This window comes from Polypterus senegalus, chromosome 3 (genome assembly GCF_016835505.1).
Source record: "Polypterus senegalus isolate Bchr_013 chromosome 3, ASM1683550v1, whole genome shotgun sequence".
Lineage (NCBI taxonomy): Eukaryota > Metazoa > Chordata > Cladistia > Polypteriformes > Polypteridae > Polypterus > Polypterus senegalus.
Window position 1 is genome coordinate 282,281,331 of NC_053156.1, and position 19,019 is coordinate 282,300,349.

Genomic DNA, 19,019 nt, shown 5'->3' on the forward strand with positions numbered 1-19,019 from the left:
TTATGTGAATGACGAGCAAACAACATAGAAATACATTAAGCAGAAGTAAAAGAACCCAACAGTCTTCAAGAGGTTGCCATACAAAGTGCTCCTCATATATCAACTCTGTTTTTAGAGAAATGCTTTCCATGGTGATTTCCATTTCTGTTCATACAAGGAAAAGAAGTGACTTTGGCAATGCCAACATGATCATTAAGAATATTTGCAACTGTTCTCAAATCTTGCTTAGGTAAGCCCACACCAGTATCCTCATCTGCAGTTTATCCCAGGATTTGTCTTTTAACACAAGCTCTCCAAAATTCTAGCCTCATGTTAAGATTTCCTTCCTGTTTCCACTTTTCAAATAGCCTGGTTCTGTTGACCCCTGATATTCGAATCCATGCCAGGCTAGCTACAACCGAGAGTCCGATCAGTGGTAAGATAGGGTGTCACCATGCAACTAAGTTCATTAGTGGAGTTAGAAAAGGCTACACATCTGAAATAAAAACTGATGAGTAGAGGGCTATATGAAAATTACATATGTGGTGCAATGATTCACATGAACATGTTTCTCTTCCTCCCTGATGAATGGTAAAAATGCAGGTGTTGTACGACTTTGATATCAGAAACCGCTGTGCATATTTGCAACACCCCTGCAGCCAATCGACAGTTCTCTTGGTAACATAATCTTTGCCCGAAAAGCAGATTGACATCATAAGGCCCCACATTCAATAGTTTTAGAATATAAAGTAGAATGGTAAAGTAGTAAGGAAGGCTGGAGGCTCACTTGGTCACACTCTGAAAGAAACTGGCATTCATTTATTGGAACAAGCATAGAAGACAAAGAAAGTGCTGCAAGTCGGCCTTATTTCACTCGCTGTTGAGCTTTGTGTCTGTGCAGGCCACAGCCTATTTTAACATTGGGGCAGAAAATATAACACATGTAATTGGAAATAAGGTTAATGAGGACATAAAAGATTAAGTACACAGAGCCTATCCACTGGGGTGAAAGATCAAGGCTGTGAGGAGACAGAAACCTCAGAAACCATCAACTAGATCATTAGATAGATAGATAGATAGATAGATAGATAGATAGATAGATAGATAGATAGATAGAATATTAGTCATGGTGGCCTCTGGTCTTTTCTATCACAATCATCATGAAGGTCAGTCCTATAATACATTTAAAGGCTTGAGTCTCCTGTGACAAAGGGCCTGCTTTTTATCTTATCTCATATAGCAGGTCTGTGGTGTCCACACAGTTCAGTCTGGTGTTCAGATGAACCCCCATGTATTTATGAGTCTGCTCCAACTATACTCTCTTCCCATTATGAGCTGCATTGCATGCTGGTAGTCCCCCATCGACACCTTTGTCATGGTGATTCATAACATTGTCAGCTTTGTTCATGTAAAACCAGTTTAAATTGGGGCAAACATTAAAGATGACTTGTTTTGCATCTTGAGTGGCACAATTGATCAGCGGCTAGGTTCACATCCTCATCCATATGGTGTCCACGATGAGTCTCCTGATGTCCATGTGCATGTTCTCCAGTTATGCTCCAAATAACTGCAGATTAGGTGGATTGCCTTCTTTCAATTCTGCTAATGATGGGTGGAAGGTCCAGGTTTGGTATCTGCTTTATATAAGATTCTAGAAACTACTCCAGCAATCCTAGAAATGGACTAAGTGGCATCAGAAAATGCACGATTGTCTGAGATCACCGTTACATTCATTTCAAAATGATGGGATGACACAGAGAAATGTCACCCATCTTGGGGGCTGATAAAGATAAGAAGAAAGAACATTGTTTACCTTCACAATTAGATTACGTTTTTGCTTAGAAAACAATGAGCTAAAACTACTGATAAAGACACAAGGGTGGTGGGTGAGGCTGTGTGATTAAACATCTTAGCATCAGGAAAAGGGAAAATGAATGCTTGGCATTGCCAAAGTCAGAATTGTAAGACTGTTTTGATAAGAAGAGCAGGACACAGCTTGAAACAGCCACGGTAGAGAAGCCAGGAGGATGTTCTACCCTGCAGCCGAGTTTCATGTATCATTTAATTTTGCAATTGCACAACTGAATAACATTATTTTTGGAGAGTGGATTGATTTTAAAGTCTGTTTTGTTTGATTTACTGCTTTAATCTTTTGGATTTTCTGTTCTAAAAATATAAATATTAGTTATTTTATCCGTTCTTACATGCATGCTGTGTTTCTTTGGAGTATTATACAGTATTGTGAAACCAATATCACAGTATGTATTTTATGTGGATTATAGACATTACCTGAAATGATACAGATGAGTAGCAAAAATATATCTTAATGTGAATCGTAATCCTGTTCCATTATTTAAAGCTCCAGCCCTGCATGTTATATTTAATTGTGCAACACAGAACAAAACACAAAGTGGCACAGGGTCACTTGTACCTTCAGCTGTTAGGCAGTTTTAGTAGCTCAGTGAGAACTGCAATGAGAACTCACCCTACTGAACACTTTCTCATTTGTCATTTTTTGTTTATTCAATTTTAATATGTACATTTCCCATTCACGGGTAACAAATATCACCTTGAAATTTGAGCACTTTGACATTTCAGGTGATTGGTTACTGCATCTTACAATAAATCTTTTAAAAAATATTTAATTACGTCGTAAAGCAAGCAAATCATTTTGTCAGCTGCCTAAAATTGGCAAATGCATGTGTTAAGGTCGCAGTTAAAGCTTTGTAAGAAATGTGCTGCATATTTAGGACCTCAATGTGTTAATGCCTACATCTATAATAGTGCCTTTCACACATCTATCTATCTATCTATCTATCTATCTATCTATCTATCTATCTATCTATCTATCTATCTATCTATTATATAGTGCCTTTCACACATCTATCTATCTATCTATCTGTCTATCTATCTATCTATTATATAGTGCCTTTCTTATCTATCTATCAATCTATCTATCTATCTATCTAGTATATAGTGCCTTTCACACATCTATCTATCTATCTATCTATTATATAGTGCCTTTCACACATCTATCTATCTATCTATCTATCTATCTATCTATCTATCTATTATATAGTGCCTTTCATTATCTATCTATCTATCTATCTATCTATCTATCTATCTATCTATCTATCTATCTATCTATCTATCATATAGTGCCTTTCACTTATCTATCTATCTATCTATCTATCTATCTATCTATCTATCTATCTATCTATCTATCTATCTATCTATCTATCTATCTATCTATCTATCTGTTGAATCCCCAGTCTGCTTGCTGTCTGCGTGGCTGGCGCACGTTCTTCCTGTGTAGGTTGTCACATTTGCACTGGTGTAAGTGGGCCCTGTGGTGGACACAGCTATTGCATGCCCAATGTTGCCAAGACAGACTTTGTGAGCCTGAATTAGATAAAGCAGAATTATAAATGTAATTTAATGGAATATGCACTTTCTGTTTAAATGCTGTATTTAAAGTAGTGGGGTAATGACTACCATACTTTTAGGTAGCCACAAAGGTGCCCCAGTACAATAGGTCATGACAATTAATGTAATATATGCTCATTTTGATAAACATGAAGTAAAATCTGAAAACCCTGAGTAGAATTAATTAATGTTGCCATCTGAATTTTAACAAACTTGTTGTTTTTGTATATTTTAGGGATCTCAGCATGAATAACATCAGCACACTGCGACCAGAAAGTTTTCGCAATCTTCACTTCCTGGAAGAACTGTAAGTAAAGTTATGCCTCATTTATGTACTGGTGATTTGTTCTTGGACATTGGTGGCCAGTAGAAGTGGATCCATTTGTGACATGGAAGGTCACTTATCTTTAACGTTCTCCGTATATATTATTTAGCTAAAGGTTACTCTTTAGTCTGCAAGTTGTGAACACAACATGTACTTGCAGGTTCACAGTCTTCTTGTCAAAAGGGTCATGCACTGCTAAACCACCAGCCCCCTCTTATCACATGTCACCAAAAATCCCCTTCTAGTAATGACATCACAAACATAGGACACCCCTCAATAAGCTGAGAACAAGTGAACAGACCATTCACATTAATGATAAACTTCTTGTCAGTCCGTGTTTCAATTAAGCAAATTATCGTTCACAATGTGCACAGTTCTAGCATTCACCACCCCTGCAGCAGCCAGTTTGTTTTCTGTTGCCTAATCCAATACGTGAACTCGCTGGCCTGTTTGATTCTAATACTTGCTTATTCGTCTGGGCATGGTGACAAGAAGTGACCTGCCATTGTGCGACAAACATTAACATTATTTCCAGGAACAAAGATTCCACCTACAGTAGGTCCAGATCACGTTCATCCTGCCACTCCGCAGTTTCTCCATTCTCTGCATCTTCAGTTGCCATCATCAACTCACACCGCTGTTTTCACTTGTCTGACAAGTTTGGTTGAAACTGCCTGATGTTTGAGAGTTGCCGTATGGCTTCACAGCATCATGAACAAAGCAAAATATCCATTATTCAACCTGCTATATCCTAACTACAGGGTCACGGGGGTCTGCTGGAGCCAATCCCAGCCAACACAGGGTGCAAGGCAGGAAACAAACCCCGGGAAGGGTGCCAGCTAACCGCAGGGCACACACACACACACACAGACAATTTAGAATCACCAGTGCACCTAACAGTGCTCAGAGGAAACCCACGCAGACACGGGGAGAACATGCAGACTCCACGCAGGGAGCACCTGGGAACAACAACAACAACAACATTTATTTATATAGCACATTTTCATACAAACAGTAGCTCAAAGTGCTTTACATATTAAAGAATAGAAAAATGAAAGACACAATTATAAAACAAAATAAATCAACATTAATTAACATCGAATAAGAGTAAGGTTCAATGGCCAGGGGACAGAAAAACAAAAACTCCAGACGGCTGGAGAAAAATAAAATCTGTAGGGATTCCAGACCATGAGACCACCCAGTCCCTCTGGGCATTCTACCTAACATAAATGAAACAGTCCTCTTTGGATTTAGGGTTCTCATGGAAGGGCTTGATGATGATGATGGTCACGTAGACTTCTTCCTTTTAATCCATCCATCATTGTTGGAGCATCATGAAGCTTTGAGTAGGTGGAGGTGGCGCAGGCCACCACCACAAAGAAACCGGAAAAAGAAACAGAAAAGAGAGTTGGGGTCATGAATAGTTATTATGATGAATTGAACATACAGAGTATCAGGATTAAGTTAAAGTGAAGTTATAAAAAGGTCATGTTAAAGTAATGTGTTTTCAGCAGTGTTTTAAAGTGCTCTACTGTATCAGCCTGGCGAATTCCTATTGGCAGGCTATTCCAGATTTTAGGTGCATAACAGCAGAAGGCCGCCTCACCACTTCTTTTAAGTTTAGTTCTTGGAATTCTAAGGAGACACTCATTTGAGGATCTGAGGTTACGATTTGGAATATAAGGTGTCAGACATTCCGATATATAAGATGGGGCGAGATTATTTAAGGCTTTATAAACCATAAGCAGAATTTTAAAGTCAATTCTGAATGACACAGGTAACCAGTGTAGTGACATCAAAACTGGAGAGATGTGCTCAGATTTTCTTTTCCTAGTTAAGATTCTAGCAGCTCCATTCTGCACTCGTTGCAAACGATTTATGTCTTTTTTGGGTAGTCCTGAGAGGAGTGCGTTACAGTAATCTAGTCGACTGAAAACAAACGTGTGAACTAATTTCTCAGCATCTTTCAGTGATATAAGAGGTCTAACTTTACTTATGTTTCTTAAGTGAAAAAATGCTGTCCTAGTGATCTGATTAATATGTGATTTAAAATTCAGATTACAGTCAACAATCACCCCTAAGCTTTTTATCTCCGTCTTGACTTTTAATCCTAATGTATCCAGTTTATTTCTAATAGCCTCATTGTATCCTTATTGCTGATCACTAAGATTTCAGTTTTCTCTTTATTTAACTTGAGAAAGTTACTATTCATCCATTCTGAGATAAAGTCAGACATTGTGTTAGTGAATCAATAGAATCAGGGTCATCAGGTGCTATTGATAAGTACAGCTGTGTGTCATCAGCATAGCTGTGGTAGCTCACGTTGTAACCTGAGATAATCTGACCTAACGGAAGCATGTAGATTGAGAAGAGCAGCAGACCCAGGATAGAGCCTTGTGGAACACCATATTGGATATCATGTGTCTTCGAGTTGTAATTCCCACAACTAACAAAAATTTTCTCCCTGTCAGGTAGGATTCAAACCAATTTAAGACCTGCCAGAGAGGCCCACCCATTGACTAAGGCGATTTCTAAGAATGTTGTGATCAATGGTGTCAAATGCAGCACTCAGATCTAAGAGGATGAGAACAGATAAATGGCCTCTGTCTGCATTCACGCAAGTCATTTACTACTTTAACGAGTGCAGTTTCTGTGCTGTGATTTGTTCTAAAACCCGACTGAAATTTATCAAGAATAGTATGTTTATTTAGGTGGTCATTTAACTGCATAATGACTGCCTTCTCTAGAACTTTACTTAAGAAAGGCAGGTTAGAGATGGGTCTAAAATTTTCAAGAGCTGAGGGGTCGAGATTATGTTTCTTAAGAAGGGGTTTAACTACAGCAGTCTTAAGACAGTCTGGGAAGACCCCCGTATCTAATGATGAATTTACTATGTCCAGAACATTATCAATTAGCACGCCTGATACTTCTTTGAAAAACCTTGTTGGTATCGGGTCAAGGACGCAGGTGGAGGGTTTTAATTGAGAGATTATTTTCTTTAAATCAGGTAAATCTATCCTAGTGAAAGAGTTTAATTTGTTTATAACAGGATGCTGGGGTTTAGGAGGATCCTTAGTGTTGGAGGGATATGCTATGTTATTTCTAATATCATTAATTTTAATATATCGGGAAGCAAACCTGGGTCTCCTAACTTCGAGGCAGCAGCGCTACCCACTGCGCCACCGTGCCTCCCAAGCTAAATATCGACTTTCCATATATTATACCAAAATATACACTTGTGTAATGACTGTAACAGTTTATTTTATTTTCCATGGGCAAAGAGCATACAAAACAGATTAAATTAACTGTCTGGGCACAAAACCTTAGTTGTAGACAGAAAGCAGTAGTTACTCTGGTAGTCTACCAGCTAATAGCCCTGTGGAGTTGTGCAGTGGTGTTGATCTGTTGGGGAGGGAGTTGGCCATGTCGACAGTTTGCAGTGACCATAGGCCGCCTGCTGCTGTGTTATCTGCCTGAAATTGACATTGTTTGACAGTTTTGTCATTATATTCCAACTAGGCCTACGTATGGATGTTAGCCACATGCCTTACATTGGTGGCACTTTGACCGATTACTAAGAGTAGGCTGCTGCACCACTGATGGTGCTGGGCTACCTGATATGCAGGATATCACAATTGGCATCTCTGCATAAACTTAAGACTTGTAATTATAGTTGGCTCTGACCATAATCAGTATCAGCTACCTTACAGCTTTGTGACATCACCATGTCAATCCCTCACCCCCTTTGTTACATAACGTCACAAAAGTCATAAACTCGGGGAAGAATGTCATTTATATATATGGTGCAAAAGGAGCTATAAAGACAGCCGACCCCACACAGACTGGACATGGAGGCACACGTAAAATAAAACAATTATTTATTTTTCTTCAGCTGGAGGGCACGTCTTCCCCGTGTCCCCCAGCTACAGCACAGTCCCAAACCACCGAATAAGCACCAACACACTCTTCTTTTCCACCAGCACTCCTCCGTCAAGCTTCATCCTCCTCCTCCTGACTCTGGCCATTGAGTGATGGCTGCTGACCCCTTTTATAGTCCACCTGGAAGTGCTCCAGGTGCTTGAGTTTGGGCTGCACTTCGAAGTGTGGTGAATACACTGCCCATACGGGCTCAGGAGTCCCAGCTGCAGCAACCCCTGGCGGCGCCTTTGGGTCCCAACAGGGCTGCACCCAACTGTGACTCCCATGGAGCCCTGCGGGAAACCGAGGCACTGCTCCAACCCAGGGGGGCAGCCATCTAGCGTCCAGGGGGAGCTATTGCACAGTACATGGCTGCTCCCCCTGAACATATAACGAAGGGGCATCCTGGCTGGTCATGGACCCCGGCCGTCCACCACAATGGACAGCGCCAAATTGAACCATACTTCCATAATAAATGTGATCTTGTTGAAATGATTTACTATATCCCTATAATTTTAGTTTGTATCCCGTACGATAAATGATTCTTTTCTCTCCATAGTATACTTATAGCATTTCAAATGTGGTTGGCAGTGTGTCTCAGTAACTGGACTCCAAAACACTAGGATTATTACTTCAATGCCAGTCTCTCTGTGTGACTCAGAGCAAGTTGTCTAACCTTCTTTTCTTGTGCTGTCCAATACATCTGGCCTTGGCATGGTGTTTGTTACAAATAAGTGCAATATCAAGAAAACGTTGAGTGTACAGCAAATGCTACTTCATTTTTCTAAGCAGCTGTTTTATGAGCATGATAGACGTGTCTTGGTGAGGAGAGTTGACAGGAACATGGTGAAAAATGTGAAGATGATTCCTGGAGAAGGTTGTTTTTCACATTATTGCTTGGATTTAGGAGATCTTTCAGTGTGAGGTGTTAAGAAACATAACAGGAAGCATGTGCCGAGGTTGATGTTCTGGAAATTGAAGGAGAATAATGTGTTAGGACAGGACTCTGACCAATGAAGAAGGGCGAGAGGCAATTCAGAAGCACCCTCTCATGTGAAGGGGTTTCCTATTTGTGGACTTCTCTTAATTTCCGGAGACATTTATTTAATGATATTTTAACAAAGAATGAATGCCTTTTTGGGTTTTGTGAGCATACGACTTGATGACTTGATGTGTGTTTTACCTGAGATTTCTTTATGGATGTTTTTATATTGATGGCTATTGTTCAGAGCTGCTCACCATTGGATCAAATTCTATCAGATTTGATGTTATGTCCGTTCTGCGCCAAACTTTGACATTATGTTTTTTCTTGCCCATCACTAAAACCTACATGGGGTTAGCAATATATTAAAAAATATAATTTTTGGAAAGTAATCCCTTTTAATTTTAAATCAGCTTCAGGGCAAAAGGGAGGTTGGGCTGAGTAATTTGGATGTTCTTCTTGGGTTGCTTTATTGTCACAATTAATTTTGCATACTGTTAGGAGCAATAATAAATTGAGCACATAAATTAAAGTGTGTGGTAGGACAATGTTAAGTGATAGTCTATATTTATGGGTATTTTATATTTTATAATATTATTTTCATATTTTTATGCATTTTCAGTTTATGTTCACAATTTTTTATTGTCCATTTAACTGCACCTCTATTTCTTGTCTCTTGTGGATAGATAGATAGATAGATAGATAGATAGATAGATAGATAGATAGATAGATAGATAGAAAGGCACTATATAATAGATAGATAGATATGAAAGGCACTATATTATAGATAGATGGATAGAAATGAAAAGCACTATATTATAGATAGCTAGATAGATAGAAAGGCACTATATTATAGATAGATAGATAGATAGATAGATAGATAGATAGATAGATAGATAGATAGATAGATAGATAGATAGATAGATAGATAGATAGAACTTTGTTTTCCCTAAGGGGAAACTTGGCTTTTTACAGAAGCTCTTTAGATAAATCAATATACCCACACACACCAGAATGACTATACAGCAAAATAATTAAAAAGAAACACAAGTTCTGACTTGGCAGTCACAGTCACAGGGAGGCACTGTGCAGACATATTGCTGATTCCTTCTAAGCCGTCTATCTTTGGCTGTTTACGGCAAGAGCTGAGTAAGCTCAGATCAGGAAACCATTGCATTTGTTTGGAGTGATTGTGGGTATTGCTGTTGTGTTTGGATGTTTCTGGTTTCTGTAACTTGCTTCTGTTTTAGATTTACGATTCTGGGCTTGTTTGCTGTAGTAATCAGGAACTCTCTTTTACACTTTTGATCATTGCTTGTCTTATTTTCTAATTTTGTCAATTTCTTCTTCATCTTCCTGTTCATCTTTTCCCACTTCTGTGTGGGATCGATGAACGCCATCAACCTCCTCCGTACAGCTCTGTTCTTTTACTTTATGAGATCTTCTTTAACTTTATCTATCCATCTCCACTTCAGCCTCCCTCACTTTCCCTTCCTTTCTTCTTCTTTTTCATTCCCTTCACTCTTTTGCCCACATCTTTATTGTTTCTCCTCATCACAGATCCATTCCACTTCAGTCTACTTTCCTGTACTTTCTTCGATATCTCTCCCACTTTTGTTGTACCTTTGAGCTGTTTGTTTAATTTCTTTTATTTTAGCCTTTTTTGTAACTCCATCTCAACATTGTCATTTCTGTCATTTCTCTTGTGTCTCAGCTCCATACGTCATTGCTGCTCTTACCACTGACTCAAAAACCTCACCTTTAACCTTCACCTTAATTCTTTGATCACACAACACTCCTGATAATCTTCTTCCAATTGTTCCACCCACACTTCACTCTTTGGGTTATCTCTGTATCAGATTTTCCATCTTGGGTTACCACTGATCTTAGATATTTAAACTTGTTCACTCTTTTCAACAGCTCTCCCTGCAGGCTAGCACCTGAATTCTGGTCATCATTAATCCTCATATTTTCTGTCTTCCAAAGCAATTCTCCATTATTTCAGTTTCCTTTCTGCATCGTGATTTCTGATGCAATACAAGACAATGTCATTGCACAAGGCAGACGGTGTTTTATCCCACAAATCAACACACCCGAAACCTGATCGAAGAGGGAAGGACTTCAATGAGCTCCCTGTGCAGACCTCCTCTAACTGGAATCTTCTCTGTTACAACAACACTTCATGCATATCCTGGGCAATCCTCACATACATCTCTGGTGCTCCTTTCTCTCTCTCTCTCTCTCTCAAACACCTTCTCCAAACACCATATACAAACCCCTCTGTTCTCCTTTGATGCCTCTCTGTGATTGAATTGTCTCAAAGCAAAGACGGCATCACTTATTTCTCTCCCTGGCGTCGCCAAACTGCTCCTCCACTGTGGTGGTCTCCTCCCCAGGGCTTATCTCTGTAAGCATTTCCCAAATTTTTATTGTGTGTGACATCTATTTTATAGTTTCCACCTCCCTTCTCTGTTCAAATAATTCTGTTATTTATAAAGGTACTTTGTTTGCCAGGGGTTTACCGTCATCCTCCTTCTTGAGGGGCCTTTTGCTAAATTTGGGGACATTTCATGTTATTTTGCCACCCCTCAATGTTTGTAGCCTTCTAAGCTGAAGCCTACATGTCATAGTTTTAAGTAAGCTAAACTGGATGATCCCCTTCTGGGCTGGACAGTGAAGCCCCTAGCCCGCTTTGTTGTTTCAATTTGGGAAGCCTCACCTCCATTTTGCCATGTTTGAGACTCTAATAAACAACAGACAAAGGCTTCTCCAAAACAGAAAACATGCGGGTGGAATGCTGAGGTAAAGAGGGCAGCTGAAGAGAAGAGGAGATGCTTAAAGGGGAGGCAGAAGACAAAGGGAGATGATGACAGAGAGATCTACAAGGACACAATGTGAAATGCTAGATAATCAATTGTGAGCTGCAGAATGAGAAAGAAAAGAGAATTGTATGAGGGATGTTCAAAAAGTTTTGGCAATTTGGAAACGGTGGTGTCTGAGAGTGTCATGTGACTAGTTCTAGCCGGCAAGCTGGCTGCCCTTGCCGTTTAGTATAAGAGTTGTCACCCTGTGGTGAAGATGGCTGCGAAACTTAGAAATTGCACCAAAGAGGAACAGCGTTCTGTCATACACTTTTTGTGGGCGCAAGGTGTGCCGGGAGCACAAATTCATCTCTGCATGTGTGTCCAGTATGGGGATAAAGTTCTCTCTCATAGCATAGAGTTGTTTATGAGTGGGTTGAAATGTTCGAAAATGGCCGTACTAGTGTGACGGATGCAGAGCGGTCCAGCTACATGTGATGACGCTATGAAAGCAGCGATGCATCAGTGGCTACGTGCTCAAGACATTTTTTCCTGATGACGTTAAAAAGTTGGTACAACGCTGGGTAAATCGCAACGCAAAGGAAGTTGACTATGTAGAAAAGTGATGTCATTTGTTTTTGAAATTCTCGTATTTAGGATTGCAAAGCAGAATTATGTGAATGTGAATTACTTGAAAAATGCGGACGGGAATATCAGGATTGATAGGACTGAGAATACTTGGAAGAAATACATGGGGGGTACCTGTTTAATGAGGAAAAAGAATGGGATAATGATGCTCATTGTAAAAAAGAAATAATAATAATAATGATAATAGAACTGGGTTATAATCTTTCAAAAGACAGGGCCACAAAAGTTCCAGAAAATGTTAAGTAAAGCTTCAGGCTCAACTGGAGTGATGTTGGAAAAGCTTAGCAGAAGGTCCAGAGCTTTTGTCTCTGCAGCACATTGCCAGCTTATGGTGTCTCATGTGTCACTCCACTGGTTCAAATCCCCATGCAGATCTGATCCCTCCATAACTGAGCTTGTTTGGGACTCGAACCACCGAAGGGAGGTGCAGCAGGAGTTAACATCGGCCGCTGGCTTCAGCTTGACACAGTATACATCACAAGTGACTCAATGCCTAATGCCTGTGTGCAGAAGGCTCCATCTAACTTTCACATCTTGTAGAGATCTTTTATCTGTCACTGATTTTATCCAGATCTCTTGCCACCAACGGAAGGAAATGGAATTACTTGTGGACTGAGCCTGGAATCTAATGGGCGACCGGGTTCCTCACCACGATGAACATATTTGGCAGTACAGCATGTAGACATATCCTTTTTTGTTAAGCCAACATAAATGTCACATCAAATAGGAAGCACTGACTCTGGAAATAAATCTACAGGCAAAGGAAAAGAAAAGAGGTTTGGAGCTGGTTCTCTTGTTATTCCCCAAGGTGCAATTTGTCCAGATGAAACACAGATTAACCCAGCTAACTGCACAGGAAAGCTTGAAGGAAATAAATTGAAAGCACCTGGTCCGGGTCTTGGAGTTGAGTGACAGGGATACGAGAACTGAAGTGCAACGTACAATGTGCATATGAAGCCAAAGGATGGGTGGGCACAGGGCTTGAACGTAAATGGCATGCAAGTGGCACGCGATGTCTCCATCACTTTGTCAGGCGTCCAGCCTAGTTCCGTCAAGTCAAAACAGATATTTTTGCCAAGCAGCATCAACCAGCCAGTCGTATTGTGCTTATTTATGAGATCAAGCTGCCTTTCAGTGGAAATAAAAATGGCCATGAATGTTCTTTAGGGGCAAAATGTGGTGTGACAGCTCAGCTCTTTAAGATGATGGTGTCAGCCGTGCTACTGTTAGTCTGCTCTTCATAATATTAAAGGTGATGGAGGAAGACGATGGTTCACAAAGACATAAAAGAATGGTCCTGGGCTCCATCAGGGCAAATGTGTCTGATTCTGGGTGTGTGGTCAAGAGGCGTTTCTCTCACATATTAAATAGGAAGGATCAGAGAGAAGCGTGCATAAAGGGTCATAAAATAAGAAACCACTTGGCTGGGCGCATGTAAACGGCACCCTGTCAAAGTGTGTTGAGAAAAACATCCAAGTCACCGAATATCCCATGGAGTCCAGTTAAATCAATCATTAAGAAATGGGAAAAGTATCTGGATAGAGCAGGCCGTCCACAAAAACGGAGTGCTTGTGCAAGATGAAGACTAGCAAGAGAGAGAGAGGTCACCAAGAGACCTGCGAGAGCTCTGAAGGAGTTACAAGCTGCACTGGATGAGTTTGGAGCGAATGTGCAGACAACAAGTGTTACCTGCTTGCTTCACCAGTTGAATCTTTATGAGACAGTGGCAAAGAGACGTTAAAAAAATGCACATGGCATCTCAGCAGGTATTTGCCAGAAAGCCTATGGAAGACTCTGAGCTCAGCTGCCAGAAGGTACTATGGTCTGATGAGACCAAAATTGATGTGCATGAAGAGGATTCCTGTCATTTTCCAGAGTAATGTATTTAACAATATTGCAAAATAGTAAAAAAAAAAATACACACATTCAGAGCATACGACTGGTTGACTTGACGTGTGAATTATGTGACATGAGTACTGTGACGTTTTGTTCGTGGATGTTTTATATTGTTTGATGATGTCCACCATTGTATCCTGTTCCATCAGAAACTTTGTTATGTCATTTCTTCATGAAAACATAAGATTCATTTCTCTTTCTTGGTCACCACTACAAACCACTTGGGATAAGTAACAGTACTCCTTTAAGTTGGCTGAATAATTCTTTAAAGTTTTTACATTATCTGTATTTTACATCGTAGTTAACAAACAGTCCATTTAATTCTACCAATTGACACATTATGCTAAACTTTGAAGACTTCACTCTACAGCCTGTCTCCCCATTTTGATATTTTCTGGTGTTCGTACAGTTCTCAGTGGTCCAAGAAATGTGTCTATCATATCTATCATACTATCAATGGATTCGATTGAATACACTTTATTAATCCCAAGGGGCAATTCAGATGTATACAGCAGCAGAAACATGAAAAACAAGGATACAGACTCGCAGGACAATCAATCGATCAATTAACCATCCATCCATCCATTATCCAGCCCGCTATATCCTAACCACAGGGTCACAGGGGTCTGCTGGAGCCAATCCCAGCCAGCACAGGGCGCAAAGCAGGAAACAAACCCTGGGCAGGGTGCTAGCTCACTGCTCATCAATCAATCAATAAGTTAATTAAAATAAATAACCTTAGCAAGTACTAGGGTGGAAAATTTAATTGAATAAGAGCCTCTGAGGCACTTCTTAGCACACCATGGTGGAATAAGCCTTTGGTTAAAATTGGTCCCAGAGAGCGCCTCCTGGAGGGGATTTCTCATGATGGCATTCAATTTTTCCACCATCTTCTTTTCCACAACAGCTCCCAGTGTGTCCAGGTTTCACTCTGTGATGGCACAGGCTTTCCTGATAAGTTTTTTTCAGGCATTGTGCTTCTTGTGTGCTCAAGAGGAGCACTGGCAGCGTAGAACAGGAAACTGGCTACCAAGAACAGGTAGAACATTTCCAGCAGCATGCTGCACACCAAATTTTCATAAAGATCTGGGGCCTCATGTATAAACGGTGCGTACGCACAGAAATGTTGCGTAAGAACTTTTCCACGTTCAAATCGCGATGTATAAAACCTACACTTGGCGTAAAGCCACGCACTTTTCCACGGTACCTCATGCCTTGTCGTACGCAAGTTCTCCGCTCGGTTTTGCAGACTGGCGGCACCCAGCGTCAAAGCAATGGTACTGTTCTTGTGTGATTACTCATTATTTTCATGACGCAGCTTTATAAATACACAGAAACTAACCGCATATTGTTTATTAGTGTAATGCATCTGATTGTAATTAACTTGTAACAATATAATGGTCCAGGGAACAGCCATAGTATTCCAAATACCATAACTGCTTTAGTGTTGTTACTCTCACTGCACCTTCTTCTTCTTCTTCTTCTTCTTCTTCTTCTTCTTCTTTCAGCTCCTCCCGTTAGGAGTTGCCACAGCAGATCATCTTTTTCCATATTGCTCTCACTGCACGACTCGGAGTATTTATATCACTGTATCTGAATGTGAATCACAGCAGCTACAGCTTTAAGGACACGCTGTCTCAGCCACTGCAAAATGTTTTAAAGCCTTTCCTGTACGGACCTCGCGGTTCAGAAACAGTTTAATCCCAAGAACTTTAAATGCACTCAATCAATTGCTCCTTGTAGAACGGTTTGTACTTATAAGTACAATCACCCTACTGTAAACTTGCACTACAGTTATAATATCTCACAACCTGAGCCACTTTATAAAGCGCGTATTTACATATGATGACGATATCATTTTTAAGGTGAAATGCAGCAAAATATGTTTGTTAAATTATACACATAAAACTTTAACTTCATTTAAATAATCTATATTCTTCACTGGGAGTGTCGTGAAGGATAGAATAATTAAACATGTACTACGAAGATATTTCAATGTTCTTTAAACGTTTTGAAGAATCGGCGCTAAGCTTACAGATGGCTTAACTTCTATTACAGAGCTGATTGTATGGCGATCGGTTACTTGGGGAAAGAAAAGCACTGACTGCAGTGACGGCTACGCCAATATATATTGAATATAAAACAGAAAGAGAAAATAACAACACAGCTAAAACGCAGCGACAAATTTCGACAAAAGGTAAATGCTTGTCATGAGCACGAGGCTCATGAAACACATGTTTAATAATGTGCTTTAGCTCCTATCATCATGAAAATGACATCACGTATACATCTCAGTATTTTAGTTATTCAGAGAGCTGTAATATCACAAATGTAATGGACTCTGTGTCCAGTTGGAGGAAGAGAGCCAGTTTAAGAAGCAAGTAGTGATTCACACACATAGATCACATACGAGTAGAAGATCAAATACAAAACAAAGCATTTAACGTGCTACTTTAATTACGATGTAATTTTGAGAAACTGGTTAATTAAACGATTTTAAGATGAAGTTTATAATGTTCTACTAAATGACAAAATAAACTACGTGATTAAAGTGGAAAATTCGAGATTAAAGTTGACTTTTCGTGCTTTTTCCCCACCGTGTGCCTTTTTTCTCTGTACCCTAATAAACTTTCATATGACACTCAGTGGGCTTACAACTCTTCTTTTCACGGCAACTTTGATATGTGACTTCTTTTTTATTTCTGGCACTGTGCGATTTTGTGAATGTGAGCTTTCAAGTTTCTCCAACACGCTATGTCACTCGATCAACTTCATTTTGTTGATTATACCACGGTTTATTTGAACAAATAGTATGTTTTTCCTTTGCCTCCACTTGGTATTCGCTGAAATTCTTATATTTTCCCTGTGCTTTTCCCATTGTCTTTTCACAGAAGGCTGCGCTTAAGGGCGATTTATATTGATTTGCATATTCAAATAGGCGTAATTCTGGGAGGATTTGGGCCGTTACATAATGCGCGTGCACGAGCGTTAGTTTTCACGCTGATCGGGATTTATGTAACAGAAGAACGTGGAAGTTGGAGAACGCACAGATTCCTGCATCTGGATTTTTCTGTGCGTAAGCACATTTCGGCTTTTGTGCTTACGCCATGTTATAGTGCGAGTTCTACGCACGCCGTTATACATGAGGCCCCTGGACTTTGTTTTTTTTATTTTTATTCATTTATATTTTCACAGCTTTTTCCTTGGCCTTGTTAATAGTATTTTGTTTTTTTTATTTAGGACATTTTTGAAGACGTTCATTTTGAAATATGTCTTCACGAGGCACCGTGTTGTTTTCAGTATCTGTGACTCCATTGTTTACTGTTCCTAATGCAGGGTTTGCTGGGTAAGACATCTGGGAGTGTGCAACATGTGATGGTATACAGATCAATGTCATACACTTCTTTACTGTCCAGGTTTGTGACTAATTCAAAACTTAAAACTCTATTGTCATCAATGGCTACGGATTGTTTTCTGTTCAACCTTGACTTTGATTTATTTTTTGCATTTTGAAATATTTTGATTTTTGATCTCGGTAAGTCTCTCGTTTACGCGGCAGAGTGGTGGTTCTGAGGCTAGGGATTTGCAATTCAAGTCCCACAAATGCCAGAAGTGACTCTACTTCATTGGGCCCGTGAGCAAGGCCCTTAACCTCCTGACGTTAATCTGCATCCAACTCTGCATGAAGGCCCTCCATCCTCTAGGGGGGTTGGTGGTAGGACTGGCATAAAAAATCTCACACTGGTCCATTCCACCTGAACTAGTGTGGTGCTGAGGTGTTGCATGGCTGCACTCGGGTCCTAATCTGGGATCTTGAGTTGATTTGTCATGTGGTGGGAGCGGCATTGTCCTGTATCAGCGCCTGCTCTTAACCTCTTTCTCTTTACATAAAAATATTTTGGTTTTTGACTATCTCGCTATGTCTCTCGATTTACAGTTTTGTTCCACGCCCTTGCCTTTGTTTATTCTTATAATGCACTTGAGGCTGTGGGGCATCTGTTGGTGAAGAGAGATTTACTGATCTTGACTTTGGTGATGATGCTGTGAGTCAATGTAGGGTCTGACAGGGGCTCTCGAGAGTAAGAGAGAGTAAGGAGTCTGAGCGTCTTGCAAGTGTCCTGATAAAAACCAAAATCCAGAACTTTAATGACCTTTTGGGCACAGCCATCAGCAGTGTTTCTGTCTGCGGAGAGAGTGTCGACCTCGTCGAGAGGTTTACTTACCTTGGCAGTGACATTCATGTCTCTGGTGACTCTTCCTATGAAGTCAGTAGACGGATTGGGAGAGCGTTGGGGGGTCATGAGGTCGCTGGAAAGGGGTGTGTGGCACTACAGACATATGAGCAAAAGGACGAAGGTCCAAGTCTTCCTGTCTTGCTATATGGTTGTGGGACATGGACGCTATCCAGTGACCTGAGATGAAGACTGGACTCCTTTGTGTGTCTTTTTAGAGAATCCTTGGGTACCACTGATTTGACTTTGTGTTGAATGAGCGGTTGCTCATGGAGTCCCAGATGAGGCACATTACCTGCATTGTGAGGGAGCGTCAGTTACAGCACTATGGCCATGTGGTGCGATTCCCAGTGGGTGATCCGGCTTGCAGGATCCTCATTGTTGTCATGTGGACCTGAGTGGCTAGACCAGGTCAAGGGGTCGCCCATGTAATACCTGACTGCAGCAGATAGATGGTGTGACAGTAGAGGGTGCTGTCGCTCCTCCAAACCCGCAGACAACACGTTTAGGCACCAGGTAAAATATCAGAAATGAATTTAATTTCTTGAATTATGTGCACAAAGCACCTCCACACTACACAAATAATAAATCAATAATAACAATAATCTATCCTAATCTCCACCCAGCAGCTCTGTCACACTCCCTCCCAACTCCGGCTCAGTCTGCTGGGTTTGCCACAGTCCTTTATATAGTTTGTGTCCCGAAGGTGCTTCTGTCCTTCAGTCCAGGATTCCATAGCACTTCCGGGTCAGATGAAAACTTCTTCTTTTCTTCAGCCCAGAAGTACTTCAGTTCTTCCGTTCCCATGACTT

At 40.4% G+C, this 19,019-nt stretch overlaps 1 protein-coding gene across 1 annotated transcript in view; it reads left to right on the forward strand.

Annotated features, from left to right (window-relative positions):
• The window catches only part of LOC120526245 (leucine-rich repeat-containing G-protein coupled receptor 6), a 410,078-nt gene that overhangs the window by 171,096 nt on the left and 219,963 nt on the right, over nt 1–19,019 (forward strand). The window contains exon 2 of the mRNA XM_039749315.1: nt 3,641–3,712. Coding sequence (XP_039605249.1) covers nt 3,641–3,712 — 72 coding nt within the window. The remainder of the gene's footprint in view (nt 1–3,640; nt 3,713–19,019) is intronic.